Genomic DNA, 25,230 nt, shown 5'->3' with positions numbered 1-25,230 from the left:
AGCAAAGGAAAGTAAGTGCACATGCATCCTAAGAAATTGAGACTAATACGCTTTTTAAAAAACATTAGGCATTTGGATAAAAGTATTTTTAAAGGGTTAAAGAGTATATTATTTAATAGTTAATAAAATGCAATAGCCATATATTTAAAAACAAATGCAAGAAACACTCATGTAATAGAATGATAATGCTTTTTGATACAACATTTGTAACACTGAAACTTGTCTACTTAGCAGCAAAAAATAAAGCCATGAATTGGAAAAATGTAGTTACTAATACAAGATTCAGACCTACTACATATCTTCCTGATCTTTAATTGTTATTCCCTTCCTGCAAATGGATCATGGTGATGCTAGGTTTCAAATGCAGTAGTTTTTAATAAATAAATGTATTATTCCATATGTTGAAAATATGGTGACACTTTACCTTTTACTGAATTCAATTTCTTTTTAACCTACTGTTTTTATTTGTTCTAGTAACATGAATTTCTTCAATAAGTCATTTGAGTAGACAAGTATGAAAATAAATTCATCAAAGTAATAATTGCCCTCCCCATCCCAAGATTTATTGTTAAAGAATAAGTATATTTTTTAAAAAAGAATAGGCATATTTAAAAATTGGCTAGTATTTGTCTTACCTTGTTTCAAATATTCTTGCTTGTAGTAAAGCCTATTTCAACTTGAATTTATATTTAAAACTTGTGTCTATATATAGTATATAATCTAAGATTTTTATTTTTCAAAAAAACCACATATAATCTTAGAGATTTTTAGGATTATTAATCTGGCGTCTTATAAAAACTTGATCACATAGTGAATTTGATATTCTCTTGTTTCCTACTTATAGCACATTACAGAAAAGCTTAAGATATTATTTAAAATAAAGGAGCTTTAGAAATTGAGAGTAAGTACAACCCAGAATAAGCAATCAGTGTTTTTTAAAAATGACTTAACAAGAAATTAAGGAATGTTGAGTGGGCGAAATTAAAGTGAGTTGTTCTAATGAAGTTTTGTACAAGTTGAAAATTGTAGACTTTAGTGCCTATATAGTATTAGAAGCAGGGCTTTAAGATGCAGCAGAAGGCCACAGAGGTACCCTAGGTCAGAGATGCAATTTGTTTTTTTCTTTGTAATTTTCAATGATCAGATTAGATAGTTGAAAATATTTTACTGTAGAGTATCAGTGCAAAATTTCAAAGTATTGACTCTTGAGAAATTCAGGTTTTACTCACATTGTTGATAATTTTACGTCTGTTTTGCTTATATAACTTATTTTCTCTGTATTATAATGCCTTTCTTATCTGTAACAGGCACTTAGGATTGTTTTAACTCATCATTTGGAATACTGTTCACCTTGGAGCCACCATAATTTTTTTTTCTATTTCTTTCTGAGTGATTTGAAGTATACCATGCAATTACGAGAGTACCAGTTTCCTAATAATAAGCAACTCTGTAATTATAGAAAAGTCCTCCTTGCACCAAGTTTTGTGGCTTCTGCTCTAAATTATGAATAATGAAGGCAGATGGTGGGTGCTTTACCTTAATTTTGCATGACAGTATGTTAGTGCTGAAAATTCATATGCCTGAAATCTGGAGCCCAACTACATCTATACTTTTTCTCTTCCTTTACTTTCATTTGGACAATGTATTTTGGGAATATTGAGCATGAAAATGGGACCTTGTGGCTGCCTTGAATATATGGCTTTGAAAATAGTTCGTTTTATGGTGGTCCTGTGAGATAAGTATAGTGTTCTCCTGATTGGAAGATAATATCTTCATGCTCCAGTTTCCTCATCTATAAAGTAGGAATGCTAATACTGATTCTGCTTCTTTCAAGTACTATTATAAAAAAAATCAAATGTGAAAGATCAATGTAAAGCACTGTAAAAACATAAAACAGCAGGGTTAACATTTTTTAACTTGAACATTGATTTCCTGAGAGACCAACAGTGTTAGAGTTACCGAACACCCGTGCTAAAAGGAACGGAACTTTTTTTTTTTTTTCTTTTTGTAACTCTTATGTCTCCTGTTTTCCAACTCTCTTTGTACCATTCAAGTTAGGAATTAACATTCAGGTGTAATCCCTTACCTGCAGCCCATGGTCTCATCCGCTTTCTGCACAAGACTGAGCTGCCTTTCACTCTGAGCATCTCCTGCCTCTCTGCTCTCTAGCACACAGTCTCTATTTACCCTCCTCCTTTTTCCCGAATGTAGCTCTGAATAAGCGATCCCTATCCACTTAGCTGAGATTCTTTCCTTTTGACCTTCTTTTGTTGATAATCACCTCCCTCTGCATCTTCAGTCTCTTTTTCCCTAATTCCTCCTCCGCCAACCAGAACAGTCAAGTCTTCCCTAGCATTTAAAGAGAAGAAGGGAGTGGAAGAGAGAGACAGGATGTGTGAGAGTGAGAGTTTAGAAAAATAATCTAGATATCCTCCACCCAACCTCTTAATCCAATTATTTCTTAGTCTCTTTTAATTTGGTTTTTATTCCTATCACTTCCTGCAGATATTGCTGTCTGAAAAATTAGCCATGATTTTTCTCCAAAACCGGTGGCCTTCTCTTTTTCTATCTGTACAACTCTCCCCTACTACTTGAAACTCTCTGCATCGTTTTTCTTCTGACTTCTTTGACCCTTTAATCTTTTGATTGCCTCACTTTTTACCCCCTTCTGACACCCAGGTGTGAACGTTGCCCCAAAGTTAGTGCTTAGTATACACATTTTTTCAAAACTATTAATTGATGTGAATGAATTTATTTTTAGTCCTTTTTTCCCTCTACATTTTCCTGTTGTGAGACTCACTCATTAACTCTTATAGCTTCAGCTAAAACATTTATGTGAGTTACTTCCATGATTCTATCTCTAACTAAATCCCTACAACTCTAACCTTTCTTTCCAAATTCAAACCAAATTCTTAGACCTCTAAGGAGCTACTGATTTTCCAAACCTAATATAGCCAGAAGACATGATCTCCCATTTGGTACCAGCATTCTTTCTGTGCTCCCAGATATGTAGCCCCATAATTGTCTTTGACTCCTCCCTTTATCCTGTGTGTTTACACAGTTGCCACGTCCTAGAGATTTGTGTCTTATTTCTCATATCTTTTTCTTCTTTTCCAACCACCATTATAGGTCAGCTCTTCATTATCTCGCTCGTAGACCATTGCCTTTGGTCATCCTCGTACACTTCCCCAATGCCAGTCCTTCTATACAGCTCCCGGACTGATGTCAGTGTTACCTGTAATGTTGCCCCATTGTCGTTTGAGTTCAGTCAGCTCCTCAGGCTGGCATGTCCAAACCCAGCTTTACAGTCTTAACCTAACCATTTGTGTTCAATCCCAGTGGACTGCTGTGGTTCTCGTAGCATGCTGTGTGCTTTTCTGTTTCTGTGCCTTTGTTCTTCCTTTTGCATCATTTCTCTTATTATAGAAAATATAAGCTGAGGACTTCTGGTTGAAACTGACTGCATGGAGTGAAAAGTATTACTGACCAGAGAGTGTCACTCATGTGAGTGGTGTAGAGACAGTCAAGAGAACCGCTGTTGAATTGTTTATGTTCCCAAGTGTTTGTCGTTCAACACCACACTCCATCATAGCCGTGAGACACAGAACTGTAGTGGTACATTCTGGTGTCACATTTGTGTGTCCTCATTTGAAGTCACATATTATCAGTGATGACCAAAGAAAATTATCCTGTTCTTCAGTTGCAGTTATTTTGGTGGGCAAGCATATTTTTATTTGTAGGTGTTCTTTTCTGAAATAGATATAATAAATATTTTTAATTTGATCCATATCCTTTTTATGAAATAATTATTTTGCCCTAAGTACTCTATAAGAAAATTAGTTTTAATAGTTCCCTATTTTTAGTGTTTTCACATACTTTACACAGTGCTTAGGAAACTTTTTTTTTTACACCAAAGAGTGGAGAGAAAAATTACTAATGTAGGCCACATTACATCAAGAAGAGATTCACATTTATGTCACTTTATCCTATTTTTAACTGGTACAATTAAGTTATATTCTGCTTATAGTTAAAATATTTAATAAATGAAATACTTAAAATATATTTTTTTAAGTTACCAGTGTTTTTTTTCCTTTATGGAACCTAGGCTTCAATGCTTTTATCACCAGCCAGTAAGTTAGCATGTTGTATATACTGTAGTTATTTCTGCTATCACTTTGTCAGTCCCACTGCTCACACCTGAACTGTGATACACCAGTTCTGATTATGTCTTCAGTGCTTGTGCACTAACTGCTGAACATTCAGATTATCTGTGGTTAAAATTATAAAATTTTGTCATGATTAGAATTATGAATAGTTTTATGTATTTTTGTTATGAATATTAACAGCATTTGATTACATAAACTGTATAAAGGCTAATAATCCATCAATGGAAAAAATGTATTTAATATACTTGCACCTAATAACATTTAATATAAAGAGCATTTTCATGTTTGAATCAAAACTGATTAATGTCTATACTAGCTTTGAGAAAAATTGTGCAGTCTGCATATACCTAGCAATGTTTGAGATGCTCCTGTCAGTGGTCTTTATCACAGGTTGTAGGGATCTCACAAAACCTTGCTAATCGCTTTTTGAGAGATACAAAGAAACTAATTAAATCTGTTACGTGCTCTGTGAACCGGTCACTGATTTTGTGACTAGTGTCCAGATATGCCTCAATAAAAGATCTACCATGTGAAAGATTCTTGAGTATAAAGTAAATATGGGATGTAGTGTGAATAGGTCGTGGATAAGAGTGAAAGGAACTATTATGTTCTGATTAGTTTTCTGCCCTATTTGTGAAGTAGGAAACAAGTTTTACTTGTGTTTTTCCAGGTATTTATGACTGTTGCAGTTACATAACTTCTGCAAATGTTATAGAATACTGGTTTTTACTCTGACAATTCCAAGTCTTGCCCTTTCAATTTATGTCTTTCCCAATTTAGTTCATATTTTATATCCTCCAGAACAGAAATATCATTTCACTTCAATTGAGATCTTTAAATCAAAGTGAATGCCATTAAGCAAGCTTTTTTATTGAAGTGGGTATAATCTAATAGAGAAGATTTGTTTAACAGTTTAGACTTCTTTTTTGACTTGTATCGAAGTCTCAATTTACTGCCAGTGTACTTTTGTTTTAAAGCACAATGTAAGTATGAGCCTCAGATTTTTTTAAATCAAATTTGTTAGACGACTTGAAGGCAAGAGAGTCATTAAATTGTCTCTGGTTGGTAATTCTAATGGAAAATATCTCATGCAGATATCCTGCCCTGTGAGGCTAGAAAGAAGCCCTGAATTTTTGTTGATATCAAAGCATAGTATGGGTTTAACAAACTTTCCATACCGTTTATCTTGTTTTATAGTTTTAAATTTGAAACCTCTTTATGACGGTTTCCTCTTAGGAAGCATGTTTAATGCTTGTTGTGTCAGATCTTTTTTTCTACTTGCTTTTTTTAAAAAAATCAGCATGAAAGTGAACATATGTAATAGATTTTTAAAAAGTCTTTACAGATATATTATCACATTTTTTGTTTGTATTATTTCTAGCTTAATAAGTATTTCCAGGATCTTTTATTTATTATTTAAAATGAAATATATTAAATAGAAATCAGCTTTTTAGCCCTGTGGCTTTGTATTCTATTTTTAAAACGTTGATGTGTTGAGGTGTATAATCGAATACCATAGTAACAAAATGGAGATTTGAGGATGATGAATTGATAACCAGGTATTTTTGTAGTGAGATTTTAAGATCGGTTACTGTTGTCCTTATAAAAGTCTAATACAGTCACTCAGCTGTTAAAAACCTAATCCTCTATTTAAAAAAATATACAAAAACAAATTGTCTATCTTTCTGCCTGATCTCTTCTCAAGTACTAACACAATGGAAACAGTGGGTGATCTGTCAATGTGTTTGGTTTGTCAATGATGGTTTTGTATAAATATTGGGAGGGTAAGAAATAAAATTCACACAGTAAAATATGATTTCATCTGCCTTTTCTCTGCAGCTCCATGGCTCATGCTGCGGTGTGAAATTCTCATTTTACACACTTTGCAGGCGGAGCACATGAATTATGCATTGAGCAAGAAAAATCTCCTGCCTCAAGTCCTATATGCATTTACCTAGGTTCTGTCTCTATTACCAAGATGAATTGCAAATGGAGAAATGTTTGATGGAATAGGGCTCTTAACTTCTTTGTTTAGGATTCAGATTTTTATTTTTATAGTAGATTCTTTAAGTATGAAAATGTTTTGAACTTACTATGGATTTTTTAAAATGAAAAATGAAGTATAGTATAAGAGAGGAATGCCAAACACATCACGAGGCTTTTTATAGCTTTGATTCGGTATGCAAGGCTTTTTCAGTTCAGCAGAGATGACCATTATCTGTTGCTAATGTTGTATTTCAGTCACTGGTTATTTGTTGTTCTCAGAAAGTCAATGAAATTCTGTCCTTTTGAGAGCCTTTTTGCTTTTTGTTTTAGGCTTCTAATAAGAGATTATGCCACTTTTCACATGCAGCTCTGTCCCTTGTTGTACGTGACCTGATGTGTATTTAATAGATACTGTTACACACTCTTAGCTGTGAAGTAGAAAATAAGGCATATAGACTCGCCTCCAGCTTTAACTTTGTCTTGATTTGCTAGGTTTCTAATTTTTCAGGTGGGGAGGTTACAGTTCCATAAAGACAGTCATGCACCATTGTAGCTTATAGGAAGCTACACCCATTGTGCTCAGCACAGCATTTTGATAAGTTGCATGGTGATAACCTCTTTCTGTTATATGTTCTTTCTTCACAGGAATGATACTCTAGTTGAGATGACATAATCATTTGGAATCTGTTTTTGTTACTTGCAGCTTTTACATTTCATCTTAGTAAACACTAACATTTATTTATTTTTTCCCAGACCTAAAAAAATGTTATTTATTTCAGGTATGGAGAGAGGGGCAAATATTATTTGTTTTGTTTTTAAATAACTAATGAAAATTAAAACCCATCTAGATGATTTGGAGTTTTCAGTGGCAGAAATAATTATTTTGAGGAAGAAGACTAGTACTGATGTTTTTAGTTAGTGTTTTAATGTATATTATTGTATGATCCTTGAAAATATATTTTATGAGTATCGGCATAAGGGAAAAAACAAGCAAGGCTTAAAATCACTAGAACGTTACCTGACATATTACTTAGTGCATTGCTCTTGTTCATGTATTGCACTGTTGCAAGAGCTCTAACACAATGTAGACTTTAAATAATGGTAATGTACCTTTTGTTTTAGTGATACCTTTCTGTAGTGAGAGGAATACTTCACAAATGTCTGTAGTAATTCCCATTAACAAGAAGATACAAATTCCACTGGTAGGTTACAAGTTATCTGAAGGCAGGGACTTTGTCTTGACTGTGTTACTTCCATTGCTTAACACAGAATCTGATACCTGTTAAAGATCCTATACATACCTATTGAATGAATGAGTGATTGAATAAATGAACAGAAACACTTTGGCAAAAACTAAATTTTGGCCTTTTATTTGGGAAAGTTTAATGTAAAAATGTATAGATTATAAAGGTTAGTAACCGTGACCCAAATACATCTATTTAACGTCCTCATCTTTGCTGGTTTTTGTTTATACTACTACTCAGTATTACACCTTATTTATTTATTTATTTTTTAAGATTACACATCTTTTCTGAATCTCTAACCAAACTGTGAATATCTCAGGCTTAGGAATCTAGTCCACGGGCATCCATGTTTCAAAAATATAGTAGATTGAATAAGCAAATCTGAGGTAGAGGAAGCCCTAATTATGTGCAGATATATTTGAAATACTTATTCTCCCCAAAGGAAAAACAAAAGAAAGTGATTTCTTTTCAACCCTAAAGAGCAAGAGCCTAAAAATGTCATTTCTAGGTTTTTGGAGGGGGAGGTGTTAGGGGGAGGCAGTTAGGTTTATTTATTTATCTATCTTTAGCGGAGGTACTGGGGATTGAACCCAGGGCCTCGTGCGTGCTAAGTATGCACTTTACCGCTTTAGCTGTACCCTCCCCCGTCATTTATAGGTTTTAATGAATAGCTCTGGCAAAAGAAGTCTAACGCAACCCAGTGTTGAAACATAAAGTACCTAGTACAATGCCTGTCATAAACTACATCCAGAAAGGCTAATCAGTCACAAGTCTGTTGACAGTTTCAGAGCTAAGCATGTATTGTTTGAGCATTTCTTTTTCCTAAATCAACTTGTTTAAAAATTATTTTTGAGAATGTTCGTACACTTCCTACCGAAGAGCCACATTAGATTTATATGTTATCAAAAATTGTCAGGTTATAAAATCATTACTTACTGTTAAATTTTTTCTGAAAATCCTTTATTACCTCTAAATAAGAAAATATTTAAATATAAAAGTTTGCATGGTGGAGAAGAAATACTGTATGCTAACTGAAATAAAAATTTTGATTCAAAAAAACATTTCACGTAACCATAGAGAAGCTTAATTTGATTTTTTTTTTCTTGGAAGACTAAGCAAAGGAAGAATGTTTGTTTTGAAATGTTAAAGACTACTTCATAGATTTTTTTTAAACTAGAACATTGAGTAAAGGAATTATTTCTTGTTTCACAGGGGAAAGAAAAAAAAACAAAGCAAGATAGAAATCCTCTTACCAAAGATGTTTCCCTTCTAGATCTGGATGATTGTAAGTATTGAAATGTACATTCTCTTCCATGCTTAGTAGTAATAGTTTTTATTTTTATAGTATCTTTCATTTATATGTCTCAAAATAAATCAACATCTGTTATGAGAGATTTATAGATGAATAGCAAAGATTTTAAAAATCAGTCCAGTTAGTATTTTTTCCCATCCATTCAGCATATCAGTTTTGTATCACCTGAATAAATGTAATTGGTCAAACAAAAGTGCAGCAAATTCATTTTAAGATCTTTTGCTTCAGTAACTTATACTTGCTTTAGTGAATAATTATCCATATCTCACAACTTTCACATTGTTAAATGTTGTTTATGGGGATGGAGACATCTAACTTAGGGAAGCAGGGAGTTAGGAAAGTAATTGGAAATGTAAAGGACACCACCGTCTTCCACTTGCCACACTTGTGGTGGGAGCATAAATGAGTATGCGCCTTTTGGAGAACAGTGTGGCTTCTACCTGTCAGTATTTTACTGCAAAAAATCCTTGTCCCAGCAAATCTACTTCTGAGAACTTAGAATCCTACGAATACACTCACCCTACAAATACATTCACCCAGTGTGCGAAGATGTATATTCATTTCCCTTTAAATTCTCCTGCCTGGTGAGAAAGAAATAGTAGAAGTCGCTTTGTTAGTAAGTCGATTTTTCACTAGAGGAAGAGTAACAAGTGGATTGCTGAATATTAAACCACTGTCATTTTGCAGTAGAGTTTTTCCATGCTTAGAAGTGAGTTATGTTTTTAGGTTGTCTTACTCTGTCATAGAGCTGTTCTGTTTATGTTGTTTATCTGGCCTGTTTCCAATAGTCACGGCAAATTCTTACTGTAGAGAAATAGTTTTAAATTTCTCTCAAGTATTACTCAGTATTTGAATAATTTTTCACCTGTTGGCAAAGATTTTACAGTTTGCATCATTTTTCACCTCTTGGCTAAGATTTTTAAAACAGCATCCAATACTGTTAAGGTTTGGAGAAACAGGCACCCTACGTGTGTTTCTCATAGGCGTATAACTAGGTGCAGCTTTTTGAGGTCATTTGAGTAATATCTATCAAAACTTAAACTCTGCACACCTTTTGATCTAACAATTCTTTCCAAGGAATTTATCCTACGGATACACTAGCAAATCAGATCTTATTCCATCCTGGTTTTAGACTCTTCAATTTAATGGCTTGCTTTTTTTTTTTTAATTCATCAATGGACATTTGTGTTGCTTCCACCTTTTGACTATTGTGAATAGTGCTGCTATGAACATACATGTACATGTATTTGTTTTTGATTCTTTTGGCTATTTACCTAGGAATAGAATTGCTGAATCATTTGGTAATTCTATGTTTAGGTTTTTGAGGAATTACCAAACTGTTTCTACAGCAGCTGAATCATTTCACATTCCCACTAGCAACTCACAAGGGTTCAGTTTCTCCACCCTCACTAACACTTGTTATTTTTCATTTGTTTTATTATGGGCATCCTATTGGGTTGGAAGTGGTATCTCATTATGGTTTTTATTTCAATTTCCCTGATGTCTGATGACATTGAGCATCTTTTCATGGACTTGTTGGTCATTTGCATGTCTAGTCAAGTTTTGCCCATTTCTTCTTTAATTTTTTTTTATTGAAATATAGTCAGTTTACAATGTGCCAATTTCTAATGTACAGCATAATGTTTTACTCATGTGTATACACACATATATTCCTTTTCATATTCTTTTTCATTTTGGATTACTACAAGATATTGAATATAGTTCCCTATATTCAGTAGAATATACAGTAGAAGCTTGTTGTTTATCTATTTTATATATAATAGTATCTGCAAATCTCAAACTCCCAATTTATCCCTTCCCACCTCTGTCCCCCCTAGTAACTATAAGTCTGTTTCTGTTTTGTAAATAAGTTCATTTGTATCATTTTTTTAGATTTTACATATAAATGATATCATATAGTATTTTTCTTTCTCTTTCTGGCTTACTTTACTTACAATGACAATCTCCAGGTCCATCTGTAAAATTAATGGCTCAATTTTACGCTTAGATTGAAGTCCATATTCCTAGGTTTCTAAGACCTTAGATAATCTGACCCCTGCCTACCTCTTATCTGTACTGTTCCTTTGTATTTCTGAAATATACCAGGCTCATTCCTGCCAGGGGCCTTTGTTCTGCTATTTCTGGTGCTGAGAATTCTTCCACATCTTGTGATGGCAGGCTTTTTCTTACCTTTCAGATCTCAGCTCGAAAGTCACCTTCTCTTACACACCTTCACTAATCACTCTTGATTGTCTTCATGGCACTTTTCACTATCTGAAATTATCTTAATTATTTTTATTACCTGTTTATTGTCTGTCTTGCTCACTGCTATTCCTAGTACCTACAAGAACACTTGGCAGATAGTGGGTACCCAATAAATATTTGTTGAATTAATAAAATGTGTGAAGGTATATACAGAAATTTCATTACAGCATTATTTATGACAGCAAAATCCTAAAACAAACAATACTTGAAACTTTTTTTTCCCCTGTCAATTTAGCAAATATTTGTGGATTGTCTGAGTGCAAGGTCCTTTGCTGGGTGCTGGAATAGATAAATAGAATTTAATCATTCTCTTCCAGAGACTAGAATCTAGTCAGAGGCATAGATGCCTGAAACAGTGACTATTATAGAAGAGATATAAAGTGCAAAGTACAGTGAAAAATGAAGAAGGAGACAAGCTACAATGGCCATGTGGAAGAATCTTAAAGAGTGTTATGGAAGAAAAGCATTGCTGATAGTGGTTCTGAAAATACCAACTTTGTTACATGCTGCTTATTCACCTACAGTACTTCTCCACTGTCCATGGCAAGCAGTTTGTTGATCAAAAACCTAAAAAGTTGCTGTCCAGTGACTTGAGTCCTCAGCTGTGAGAATTAGATTAACTTTGAAGGAGAGGCAGACACACTCCTTACGTTTTATGTAAGAGGCACATCATAATCCACAGTGATGATTTGTTCATTGCACACTGTGTACCACACAAACTGCAAGCCCTGAATTTATCTGGGTCCTCTTTCAGGAAACATTTATTGAACACTTGCTATGATCTAAGTAGTCTGCTGTGTGCTAGAGATTCTAAAGAGAGACAGTATTATCCCTACCCAGGGAACTCTCCAGATGTAACTGGAGAAACAAGTAAGTCAGCAATTAGATTGCCGTATTATAAATGAAATATGAAAGAGATATGCACAGAATGCTGTTAAGTGTTGGGGTACCTAGCCCACCTAGCAGTACCAGGATGTAACAGCTGAGCTGAATATAAGTAAGAATTAGGCAGTTGGAGGAGAAGAGAGTGAGGAGGAGAAAAAGGCACGGAATAGGGAAAGAGCTTGCCACTACCTGAGATAATGGTCGTCTGCCGCTAAGAAAGCAGTATAGTCAGTCACCTTGCATCTGTTGAGGGGATGTTATCAGAAGCACAGGCGTTAATCCTGGTACGGCCTGTCATCTGTTAAGTGAGTTAATTTCTTTGCCTCATTTTATTTATTTGTAAAATGAACAAAGAATGGCTGAAAAATTTCTGCAGATACTCTAGATTATGAAATTATATGACTATGTCATGGGGTCTATAGATAATACATTCGAAAATATTTATGCTAGGAGATGTGTGGCCTAACAATAGATTAGGCTTAGTAGGAGAAATACGCTTTTTTTCCCAGACAGATTTTATATTTCTGGAAGTTAAAGTATCTTTTAGGACCCCCATTCCATGTGGTCTTAACAGGATGGTCATAAAGCAGCAGTTATATTCCAGTGTCCTTTTATAAGAAATGTAAACCTATGTAATTACACTATCAGTACAACTAACTGTGAAGTCTGTTTTAAATTTTTATCAACCAACAGTAATCATGCTTCAGAGAAGCCTTATCATCTGTGACATCATATTGTTGAATAAATTGTGGTAGAGGCAGTAGAGTGGCATGGCCAAGAGGACGATGGAGCTAGACTGAGTTTGAATTCCAGTCCTGTTACTTACTAGCTGTGTAACCTTGGGCAAGTTACTTAATCTCTGTGCTTCAGTTGCTTGATCTATAAAATTGGCATAATAGGAACACTTTTTAGAGTATTAAGAGGATTGAATGAGTTGATCAATGTAAAAACACTTAAAACAGTGCGTGACACATGCTGAGCGTTAGATGAGGGCGAGCTGTGTTAGCAGTGGTGACAATGATGAGGCAGCTGCAGCAAATTACATTTAAAAAGTCAAATAACTTCAGATTAAACCATCAGAGTAAACGTGTTACTTAGATTTTAAAGTATAACTTTGATCTGAACACTTGTATAATTACTTTGTTAACTATACTTTAATAAAGAAAAAAATGTTTTGTGGAAAGTTTTAAAAAGAAAAAAATGGGTTAGCATTCTGACATTTCCGGTCAGATTCTTTTCGTATGCAAATCCCTTTCCCTCCAGATTGGATCGTACTGAGATACCGCTTTACCGTTTGCTTCTTTCTCTGTTTACCGTACACATTCCTTTTCTTGCCATAAATATTCTTTAACAACTTCATTTTTAATGACTGCATGGTTGTCCTTTATATTGTTGTAATAAATTCTGTTTAACAGGTTTACTGTTGTTGGAAATTAAACGTGTTTCCATTTTTTTGCTATCATAATCAGTGCAGCAATACACATCTTCCTAAGTATATTACTGCATTATATCCATGACTACATCCTTAAGATAAACTCCCAGGAGTAGAATTGCCGGGACAAAGGCTTTAAAGAATTCTGTGGCCTAAAATTGCCTTCCATGAAGTTTGTGCTAACTTGCACAGTATTAATAGGAAAGTGCCAGGTTCCTTTTACCCTTACCAATGCTGGATTTTGTATTTAAAAATACAAATTTGCCAATTTGATAGGTAGAAATGGTATCTCATTTTAATTTGTATGCCCTGTTTTTTTTTTCTTTAGCTACATAGTCATTTTGTTTCTTACACATTTATTAAATGCTTCACCGTAGTCAACTGGCTGCAGAATCCAATTTAGGATAAACCTTCAGTGCCAGCTTTCATCCTGGCAGACCTATAAACAGATGTGTAATCATTTCTTTAATGCCAGAGCCTCTGTCTTCTGAGATGGTACTAAAAACTAATCTTTTTTTTTTTTTTTTTTTTTTTTTTTGAGTCAGGCTTCCCTGTGGTGTGAATTTCTTCTCTTTGTCTTTAGCCAAGCCATAGTTGAAGTCAGAGACTCTTTCTTACTCAATTTTTATTTCTTACGTGGGCATTTGATATTTGGATGGATGGATGAATAGACAAACAGATGAACATGCATTTAGAAGCCGTCAAAAAAGTTACATTTGCATGGAAAGGCAACATACTTTGATTCAAATTAGAAGACCAATGTCTTGTCCTCAAGTGGTTCTACCATTCCCTTGTTTTTTGATCTTGGCGAGTCTTCATATCCCTGTGCCTCAGTTTACAATGTCTTTAATATGAATGTCCTTTCTGCCTTCTCACCACCATTATCTTACTTCAGTCCTTTTCACATCATGCCTAACCTATTGTAAATTCTTCCTCTTTGCCAACCCAACTGCTCTTTCTAATTCTTAGTCTGTCTCTTACATTTACCATCAGACTAATCAAACTGCAGTACCATATGTCACATCATTCCTTTTTGGTAAATTCTTAACAGTTCTCTTTGGTGTATAGGATAAACCCAGCCCCCTTAGCTTTACCATTTCCCACCTCTCAGCCTTTGTTTACATGATCTCACTCAGTAGCTGACCAGCTTCTTCCTTTCCTCTTATTCACATCCTACCCTCACTTAAAACCTGGGCTTCATTAGCTCCTATTCATGAAGCCGTCTCTTAACCACTGTATCCCCATTGATCCTTTTTTTCCCTAATTCCCTGTGACACTTGCTAACTGTACAGTGGTTTTCCGCATAGGTCTGAGGAAGCTGGGGATTCATAGCTTGGCTTCACACTAAGAGCTCACGAAATCGAGTGCCAGGAAGGAACCGCAGGCTCCACTCCCTCCTCCATCCAGTCTCTACTCTGCTTTTTCTATGCATATGTTGAGATCTTATTCAAGATTTCCTTTGAAAATTTTCTTCTTTTGGTAGTATCATTTATGGACTGTATTGTTACTTTTTTTCTTCAAGCATGTATATCTTCTTTTCTCAATTAAATTTTAAGTTACTTGAAGACAGAGACTATATATTGAACTTTGTCTCTCCCTTGCTCTCTCGTTCAAGAAGTATTTATTGCTAATTTTATGAATTAATATTTGTTCTGCCTAACTTACAAGATATTTGTGATGCTAAAGAGAAAAAGATACTTTGATATGTGATGTCAAATGAAGTAAATGTTGCTTCTCCTATCTGATAATTGCTTTGGAGTGAGAATTTGTCGGAAGCTAAAACTTTTTCCGCATTTTAATTTATTTCATTCAACAAACAGCTTAGCAGTTTCTAAGCACTAAAATTTAACTCATCAAAGTCTGCTCACACAGACCAGTGGAAATAAAAACATAAAGACACAAATTTGTATTCTGAGAGAAGTACGGTTGTAGAAGTGTGTCCAGGTGTACATGTGGAACAGAGGAGGCACATGGAAGCTGTGTTTAGGTGAGTCAGGTTGTGCTCTCTGTCTGAGTGGTGTCTTATTGTAGAGGCTGCAAGGTGAGCAAGGCAGAGAAGTACCTTCTAAGAAAAGCAAATAGAATATACAAAGCTCAAAGACATGAGTCAAGATCTTGGAAACTATTAGTAGAGCTAGAACGTAGGACTGGCTGATGAAATTGGAGATAAGCTAGACCTGCTCAATATGGTTGCCACTGGCCACACATACCTATTTAAATTTAAATTAATTAAAATTTAAAATGTAATTGTTTGGTCCTAGTAGCCCCATTTCGAGAGCACATTAGGCATATGTGCTAGTGGCCATCATTTTGGACATTACAGCTAAAGAGCATTCCCATCATCACAGAAAGTTCTGTTGGACAGTGCTGAGCTAGAACAGAGAGGCCTTTGAGCACTTAATTAAGGAGTTGGACTTCTATCTTGTAGGCAATTATGAGCCTTTGAAGAGTCTTAAGCAAGAGAGCAATGTGATCAGATTTGCATTTATAAAAGATTTTCAAATTAGGGGATATCTGATCTCAAGTACGTAAGAGATTTAAAATCAAACATTTCTATCTAGCACATAGCATTTGCTGACAAAGTATAATTAGAAGGGAATTAGATAGCTGGGCCCCTAAAATTATTACAGTATAGAGTAAAATAGGGAAAGGACTTAAACACCCTTAAAAGACATAACTCAACTGGAGAACTCTCTTGAAAGCTATTGTTATTCTTTACATTAGTCAGAAAAAAATTTTCTCTACCTTTTTCTTTCAGTGAAGTTACTGGGTGATTAATGTTAGTGATAATGTTAGGTGATAAAAATTTTCAAAAACTATTACTCAAGATATTTGTATTCTTACTTTGTTATAGGATTTGCCATTATGTTTTGAAAGCTAAGACTAATAACTGCCATGACTTGATAATAACTTGACTAAATCAAGATGTTAAATAGAATTGTCATAGATTTATTAATCAAAGTAGTTTAATTAGATTTACCACCAAAATAAAAATGTTGCTTTTAGTAATGTGAATTAAATTTTCATGCACATGTGCTAACATGGCCCTTTTCTTACAGTTAACCCAGTATCCACCCCAGTTGTGCTTCCCACACCAGCTCTTTCTCCAAGCTTGATAGCAGATCTTGAAGGTTTAAACTTGTCAACTTCTTCATCAGTCATCAGCGTAAGTAATTTTCAAAATACATTAGTTCAGTTTTCAAATGATGCCATTGCATCTTTCTTACTAAAACGCGAAGGACTGAAGCAGATTTTTAGTCTTGAAGAGTTCTTCCTCTAACACATCCAGATCTGACCTTTTAATTTTGTAAATATTTTTTTAATTTGCTCTATCCAAACCATTATTGTCTCAATTTACTTCTTCTTGTTATCCACATTTACTTCGCATGTGTACATTTTTCTCTGGTACTGTTATATATCTCTGACATACAAGGGTTCTTTACCCCACTGAGTTAGTTTATATACATAAATTCTGCCATAAAGAATTGCTGTCTCCATTAATAGATTTTCATTCCCATAATCATTCTGTTCCTACTACACTGTTTTTGGCTACTAAAAATTCCTGACTGTTTTCATTTGAAAATTCAAGATTGTATTTCTCTTTACATTATCTTCATACATTAATTTACATGCTTTGCTGTCTGTAAAATTTTTTTATGTTATTTATGGGGTATGACTTGCAGTGAGGCAGGAGGCTTGCCTATCTCAAAATAATGCCAAAACCATCAGTCTGTCACAGCATCTGAAACTGCAATAACTTTTTCTGTGTTAGCATGTTATAGCCACTAACCTTTCACTCTAAGTCAAGCACACTGCCTAAGATGTATAATCTGTTGATATGGTTGACCTCCTATTAATTTGTTGTCGGAATCTGACAAGGAGATAGAACAGTAAGTTCTGATGAGCACATAGGTAGCTTGAATGGATCTGGTGTATCAGTGGTTCCCAGGACTGGCAGGGCACTGCAGGGTGCATGTTCAGTGATCTGAGCTGCTGGGGAGCATAGAGCTTCTTCTGCCAAGAGGTGGGAAAGTTTAAACTACCTAATTTTTATACAGTGTTACAAAAATTCCCCCTCCGAAGCAAATGTGATATCAGGGCTGTGCAACAAAATACTTAGAAGAGCTACATGCATTTCTGTTCAACTTTGGTCAGCCCAGTTAGAAAGTATAGGTGAAAACTCAAGCTTACAATGCTGTAGAATGTGATTATCTCTTAATCACTCAGAAATGAGTAAGAACAGTATTTAGGATTTTAGTTTGTCCTTCTTGTTGCTGAAAGGAAAAGACACATTAAAAGAGATGGGGGAAAGCAATGAAAATAATCAGTTAATTCATTTACTTAAATAATAAATATTTACTGAGCATTTGGGGTAGGCTGTAAAGAGAAAGCAGTAATCAAAAAAATCTGTAGTGAAGCTGTTAGTCCTTGAGGGGGAAGGAAGGGAAAAAAAAAACAAACTTGGGAGGCAGTAAGGTAGAGGTGAATAACTTGGGTTCTGGTATCAGATGACCAGAGTGCAGATCCCTGCTTTGCCACTTTACTAGCTTTGGGCAAATTGGTAAATAACTTTTCTGCATCTCAGTTTCTGATGAAGATAATATCTACCCCATAGGAATCTTGCGAGATTAATGAGATAATAAATGTGAAGCTCTCACAACAGTGACTGGCACATTGTGATCACTCAATAAGCATTAACTGATATTTTCGGAAGTGCTATGATACGTGATAATGGACCCCGAGTAGACTCTTAGACTTTATTAGCTTTAAGAAGAATGCAGATGAGATTAGAAAAGCTTGTAGTAAATTTTCATTCATCACAACGTAATTGAAGGACTCACCCTTTTATACTAAAGAAAATATTTATTGGGATGGTCTCTTCAAAGGAAAAGAAAAACACCCCACCCAAAGAGTATGCAAAAAAAAAAAAGACTCCACGTGAAGCAGAATCACGACACTCATCCCCAAGGGCTAACAAAATCATCAAACTAGTAGTAGTCAGAATGGCAACCAGAAGTTCACCAGCAACTGTTGAACAAAGGAAAGGACTGGAACTTTAAACAAAGAAAAAACTGGAACTTTGAAAAGTTGAACCTATAGAAATAAGTCGAATATTCTGGTGAAGGATGGCGTGGCTCCTAATCTCGACCTCCAGCCCTCAAAATGGTACTTTGAAAAAATGAGTCAACCACAGTGTAAGTTTCCTCATTATGTGTACGAATTTAGAAAGAAGTAGACTAAAGATGTCAGAGGAAATAATCAAAGAAAAGTCCTCAAAAATTACCACCCCCCCCCCCCAATAATGGTACGGGACCTCAACAAACATAGGGGCCTTTCAGGCCCTAAAATGAAATTCATAGATAAGGGTACATCTGTGATTTAAAAATTGGCATGTTGCCCTAATTCAATAGAAAGAAGAAATAAAGGTGACCTATAATAAATAGTTACATTAATATCTAAATACTTGACCATGCCTACTATAGCAGAAGTGTAATAAAGTAGTTAGGTGATGCTGGCAGTCATGTAAAACCACCACTAATGTGGCAGCTATAAATGCAGGCTGATAGAAGTGTACTGTATTAACCACTCAGACACTGTAGGTTGTGGTGTAACATAATTTCCTGAAACATTGAACAGTTTCTCTGGTAGTTATTCCTAGAAACTGAGTACATTAAAACCTTGCACCCACCCCACAAAAACTACTTTGTACTGATATGTTAAGTGTTCTAGGATCAGGTAATTTTACACAAGTTTTCACTGCATGAATGTCCATCAGGACATTTTGAAAGTTGTGAGGAATATGGTATAATCTTTCCTGAATGCATCTGCCCTGTTCATTGCGGGGCATGTAGCACCCCTGGCCTTCACGCACTACAGCTGGTAGCATCCTTTACTGACCCTCCCCCGAGTCATGTGCCAACTGCAAACATTTGAGCAGCTTCACGTAGCAGTTAAAAGCACGCACTCTAGAGCCAGACAGCCTGCATTCAGATCAGAGCTCTGCCACTTTACATAAAGGAGTTACCTCGGTCATCTTATGTCTTGGTGCCTTGGATTTTTTCATCTATGAAATAAAAATGATAATGTTACCTAGCTCATAGGATTGTTAGCATTAAATGAGTTAACATATATGAAATGCTATAACAATACCTGATACGTATTAAACACTAGATAGTTCCTGATGTTATTTTTTATTACATTATTATTACAGCTTTGTAAGAGGAAGACAGTATTACCCAAGAAAATTTTGTTATTTTTCTCTGTAAAGGCTACACGTGAAAATAACTATTAGTCCTTTTTTAAAAAAAAAAAGGGACACTGCTCAGTATTGAAACCAATTAAAGGATGATTTGAAAATAAGAGAATCAGTATCAATGGGAATTACAGTGACAGAATTGAGTGTAAATGACTAAATTAAAATAATATAAGAAACTGAGACTACTACTGTAGGTGAGGAGAGGAAAGGATGAAGGGATGCACGTTTCCCATTTTGTTTTCCCATAGTAGGAAATGAATCAGTAATACGCAAAACTGAAATGGCTTTTGTTTCTGTTTTTTAATGAGGCTCAAACCTCTTAATGGTTTGTGTTTATCACAGAACATTTATCTGAAGTTTTGGAGGGATTTTTTCAAGATTTATTTTAGTTTCTTGTTCTTCAGTTAAAGTAAGATTATAATCCTATTCTGTAGGAAAATTGGTCTGTTTCTCTGTGTGTCTTTGTATTCATCCATGCTTACCAAGCTGTTAATCATGGTTAACAGTAGTTATTTTTGGTAATAGGATTTTTTGGATGACTTGTTGCTCACTTTTTTATACTTTTCTACAATGTTTAACTGTTTTAAAATAAATGCTGCTGAACTTTTTTTAAACAATAAAATTATTACTGCAAAAATGAGCAGAAATACAAAACAGGCAAATTAACTTACAGTATTAGATGTCAGAATAGTGATCCTCTCTAGGAGAGTTAGTGATTGAAAAGGAGCACAGAGGAGCTTCTGGGCTGCTGATAGTTTTCTGTATTTTGAACTAGATAATGGTACATGGGTAAACTCAGTTTATGAAAAAAATCATTGAGCTTCACACTTAGGATGTGTTTATTTTTCTGTATGTATATTATACTTCAGTAAGACTTTTTTTCAGTGGATAAAAGATATAAACAATTATAAAAGGAAATACAGATAATAGATACATGAAAAACTGTTCAGTGGTGGTATGAGTAAATGCAAGTTAAAAGGACCATTTTGCCTGTGACATTAGCAAAAATTATGAAAACCAATGTCTACTATTGGTGAGGGACACAGTGAAACAGGTATTATATGCTGCTCCACTGATGACAGTGTAAATTAGGACATCATTCTGATTGACAATTTGGCCATGTATGTATAGAGTCATCAAAATATACATACTCTTTGACCCAGTAATCTCAGGTTTAGATTCTTCTTCTAAGGAAGTAATTAGAAATACAAAGATTTATGTGCATGGTTGTTTATGACCACAGTGTCTAGTGATAGAAGAATGATGGCTACGTAAACTGTGGCAGAGTCAAATCAAAGAGTGTTGTGTAGTCTTTAATTTGTTTTTATTGGATACTTGAATGAGATGAAAATGTGATATAATATGAAGTGATAAAACAATACAAAATATTACATATATTATCCCAATTTTATAAAATTGTACACTCATACTATGTTTTTAATTTAAGGAAAATGAAAGACTAAAAGAAAGTGCATTATAATGTTAACAGGTTTTCTGAGTGATGAAATTATGGATGATTTATATTTTTCTTCTTTTTATTTTTCAGTATTTTCCAGAGTTTCTCTAATCAAAGTATACTATATTATCCAGAAGGCAGTCATTTTTTAATAGACAGGTTATGTATGTATATGAATGACTAGAATTCCTTTTTATTGACGTCTAGCGTCTAATATCTGTCTTTGTGAATGAACACTATTAATTAGTTGAGTGATATTGAGCAACTCATTTGGCTTTCTCAACTCTAAAATGATGGCAAAGTAGATCCCTATGTTTCCTTTTAACTCTAATATTCTGTGAATCTATGAAATTTTGAAGCAATGAAATTAGTTATGCTGGGATGATTTGAAGAAGTTATGAAAATAATTAGATGAAACATTTTTTAGCTTATTTGATGACTTCCATTTCATAGATGATTTTTATTTATTTCAGTCGATTATTAAGTTTGTTTTCTTTACATTTGGTAGAGTATGGGTAGGTTTTATTTTTTGAAATTACAAAAATATTTACAGTGAAGCTCCAAGAACAGTTTCACACTAAATATTTTTCAAATGAAAATTTTCACTATTTGGTTTTACCCTTTGAATTATATATTCAGAATACAGAGATTTTTAAACATAATTTCTAATAAATATTATCATTGTAAGGAAAGCCCTTATTTTTTTCAAATTGTGTGATTAAGATTATGTATAAGTACAGTATTTATTTCAGTCTTCCATGAGATTAGTTGGCAGTTGGCCAACAGGTGGCTAAAAATGAAGAAACATTTTTGTTCCCACTGTAGTATTTTAGTGAACAAAATTAATTTTCAGTGAATTCCTTTTACTAGATTATTGTTAGACTAAGAGTTTCAAATTGTTACACATCAAACCCCTGGAAGGCAGAACAGCAGTCCTCAGAATATTAGGCTTCTGGAGGGGTTAGAAAAGAGGAGGGGGAGAAAATCTGCATATAAGGATAAATGTGAAATAAGGATAAATGTGTTCACCTCTGATGTTAGAAATGTTGGAGTACTGGAGAAACAGTGGTTTAATGTGGCTCTAGGTTAGCACATGCAGGTTGGACTAACCAAGGCTGATGCTAGACAAGTAGGCTGGTGACATACTGTCATGAGGAACTCTAGAAATGATTCCTTTTTCATGTGTCGGTACATATAGAAAAAGTGGTAATATTTGTGGTATTTGCAGTGGTTGCTCTGGTGTAAACAGAGATGCTGCAGGAGGTTGAGACACTCAGCCAAGGAGCTCGAGTCACAGGGGCCACCTGACTTTCCTGAGGCTAATGGAAGAGGCAGGTGCACGGCACACCTCTGACTTGTTTGTGGTACTTTAGTGAGAAAGCCCGGACTTAGCTGCCCTAATGTAACCAATTTGATCCTCGTGGATCACAAACCCCAAGAAGAATTTAATTTAGGAAGATGCAGGAAGGTTCTTTAAGAAAAGCAATCATTATGGAGTAGAGCAGTAATATATTGAGGAATAGTAAGTAATTCCAAGAACAGTCCATGAAAAAGAAACTAGAGTTGCAAAAAGGAAACTCCAGTTTGATACAATGTGCTTCTTGGACTTAACCATACTTGATGTTAGGGCACAGTCCTCCAGACTGCTAAGTCTGTCCAAGGCTGCTGAGGCCAGCTACAAGTTTAGAGATTACCTAAAACCACTCAAGTCTGATCACTCACTGGATCACTCACAGAACTCAAAGCACTATACTTAGGATTACGGTTTTAGTATAGCCGTAAGATGCAAATTAAAATCAACCAAAGAAAGAGACGTATGGAGGAGATTCTGATTGGCTTCCAAACTCAAAGCTTCCATGGTACCCTACTGGCATCAAAGTTAGCAGTATGCACGAGAGTGTTGTCAGCCAGGAAAGCTCACCAAGCTTAGATGTCCAGAATTTTTATTGAGGCTTTACTACATAGGTACTGTTGACTGAATTACTGCCACATGGTTGATCTCACTCTCCAGCCCTTTCCTCCAGGTCAGGCTGATATCAGTGTCCCAGGGCCCCAACCCTCTAAGCACATGGTTGATCTTTCTGGTGTGGCCAGCTTCCATCCTGAGATATTTGCTTAGCAAAGCTATCTAGGGGCCCACCATGAATCACTGTTAGCTGAAACACCCTAAGGAATAAATAAAGCCTCACAACATCAGAGTAAAGACAGTGGCAACAGCAGCATTAAACTAAGGTCTGTGCAGATTATTATGGGTAGCCAGCATGGAATGTTCTATGACCAGCAAAAAAAGGTGGTAATAAGTTTGTCATTATGATCAAGAAGCCACTTAACTAAGACCCCTACACCTTCAGGGATTTACAGACTGAAGGGTAGGAAGAAGGAAGCCCATGTGTAAATGCACTTGAATTTGGGCAGGCAGAGTGAGGCAAGGAAAAGGCATTTTTTAATATGCAAACCAGATTTACCATCTGAAGTACGTGTTTATCATTAGTTTTTTGAAGCTTCTTATCTAAGGAATATGGAAACTCGCTAGCAAGTAGCCTTAAAGCTTTTGCTGTTGACAAAGATTGACAACTAATGAAGTTAGAACTATCCATGATTAGGAAGGAGGTCCTGACCCTGTTTGTGTTATAGGAAATTAATCGGAAAATCAACAGTTTCTGTCACACCTGCTTTTGGCACAAGAGGTTACTCTGTCAGTTTTAAGACAATATGAAGAAAAAACAAACCATAATTCATGAAGCAAAGTCTGATTTTCTCAGTCTGAAATTTACTAAAATAGTATTTGGGATTATTGGGATAATTGTGCATCATAGTGATGGACAGTTGTAATTGAATTTGATTTCCATTTCTCTCAAGTGGCTTTTATCTTTTTAATTGATACTAGGCTAGGGCATTTTGGTTTTGTTTTCCAGTCTGCTTGTCTTCTACTGCCAGAGAACCAGTTTTCTTCTAGTTTGTCTACAAGGACAGATTGCTTTGAGAGTTTTTGTTAAAACAAGTGTTTTACTAAATCATGTGCCGGAAGGTTCATGAATATGTAATCTGATTCCCAAAACAAATGATAATATGTCTGTGATAAAGATTGTTTTCTAATACGGAGGAAGAACTATATTATTTTTTTAATATGTATTTTTTACAGTTTAAAAACTTAAAGTATATTCAAGCCTCAGTCTAAGAGACAATTCCAACTAAGTTCAAATTTCCTTGAGTATAGAGGAGGAAGAAATTATAAGTTAAAATTAAAAATAATTTTGTCATTTTAAATTTGGGAAAAATCCTGTATTTGTTCTGATGAAAATGTCAGTAGTCATGGAACTGTGGTAAAAATAATGAAAAATCACTGGCCTGGGTCTGCTTAAATTGAAAACATTTTTTAATTAAAGTTTGACAGTATTTTGTGCTTCCATTGCCCAGCCATGTCCCATCTTACTCTTTTATTCAATTCTCCCCTGCGTATGAGTTGCTTTAATTTTTAAATTAAACTTTAAGGTATGCCCTGCTACTGCTTCATCTTTTCATTTCTGTACTACTTAGAGGACTCGTGGTTACTAACAGACCATTATCATCTCTCCCTTTCCTAGATTATGAAAAGGAGCTACTTTTTAAAAAGAGATTGTTATTAATTTTTAGTTGTGAGGTTTTCATTGCAAAAATATTTCTTATTTGGCTTAATCAACTATATGCCAATCTAAGTCCTAACTGGGAGATGGTAGTCATGATACTTTGTTATTATAATAAAAATTCTCCACAATGGAAAATCCACTGTATCAGATGCTAATTATAGTTAACTAGTAATTATTATGGCAAAAAGAAGGTCACTGCCAAAGCAAAGCAAATATGTGTGTAAACTTGTAAGAAATGGGAAGATGAAAGAGGTCATGGGAAAGAAAGCCTGGCCTTTTGTGGTGAGTAGTTCTCTCCCTTGCTGTGGGTTTCCTCTTCAGAGCGGAAGCAATTCCTTTGAGACTTCTTTCCCAAGATGATGGTTTTTAGCTTTTATTTATTATAATTAAATGTATGACAGTAGGAAATAAGAGGTTTTTAAAATAACATTTGTTGAAAAAAGATTTAATCTTTTCTGTTAATTTTGTCCTCCACGTCCGAAGCTGATTGAACGTTGTGTTACCACCAACTATGATGTTGCATGTTTTGTTGCTTGTGTCGAATTTTGATGTTTGCAGTGAAAAATAGTTCTTAAGCTTTAAGATATATTAGATTATTATGC

At 34.7% G+C, this 25,230-nt stretch overlaps 1 protein-coding gene across 1 annotated transcript in view; it reads left to right on the top strand.

Annotated features, from left to right (window-relative positions):
• AP3B1 (adaptor related protein complex 3 subunit beta 1) overlaps positions 1-25,230 on the top strand; it is a 219,960-nt gene that overhangs the window by 142,708 nt on the left and 52,022 nt on the right. Inside the window, exons 21-22 of the mRNA XM_010975029.3 lie at positions 8,609-8,681; positions 16,350-16,456. Of these exons, the coding sequence (XP_010973331.2) occupies positions 8,609-8,681; positions 16,350-16,456 (180 nt within the window). The remainder of the gene's footprint in view (positions 1-8,608; positions 8,682-16,349; positions 16,457-25,230) is intronic.

Source organism: Camelus dromedarius, chromosome 3, assembly GCF_036321535.1.
Source record: "Camelus dromedarius isolate mCamDro1 chromosome 3, mCamDro1.pat, whole genome shotgun sequence".
Taxonomy (NCBI): Eukaryota; Metazoa; Chordata; class Mammalia; order Artiodactyla; family Camelidae; genus Camelus; species Camelus dromedarius.
This window is presented reverse-complemented; position numbering and strand designations above follow the sequence as displayed.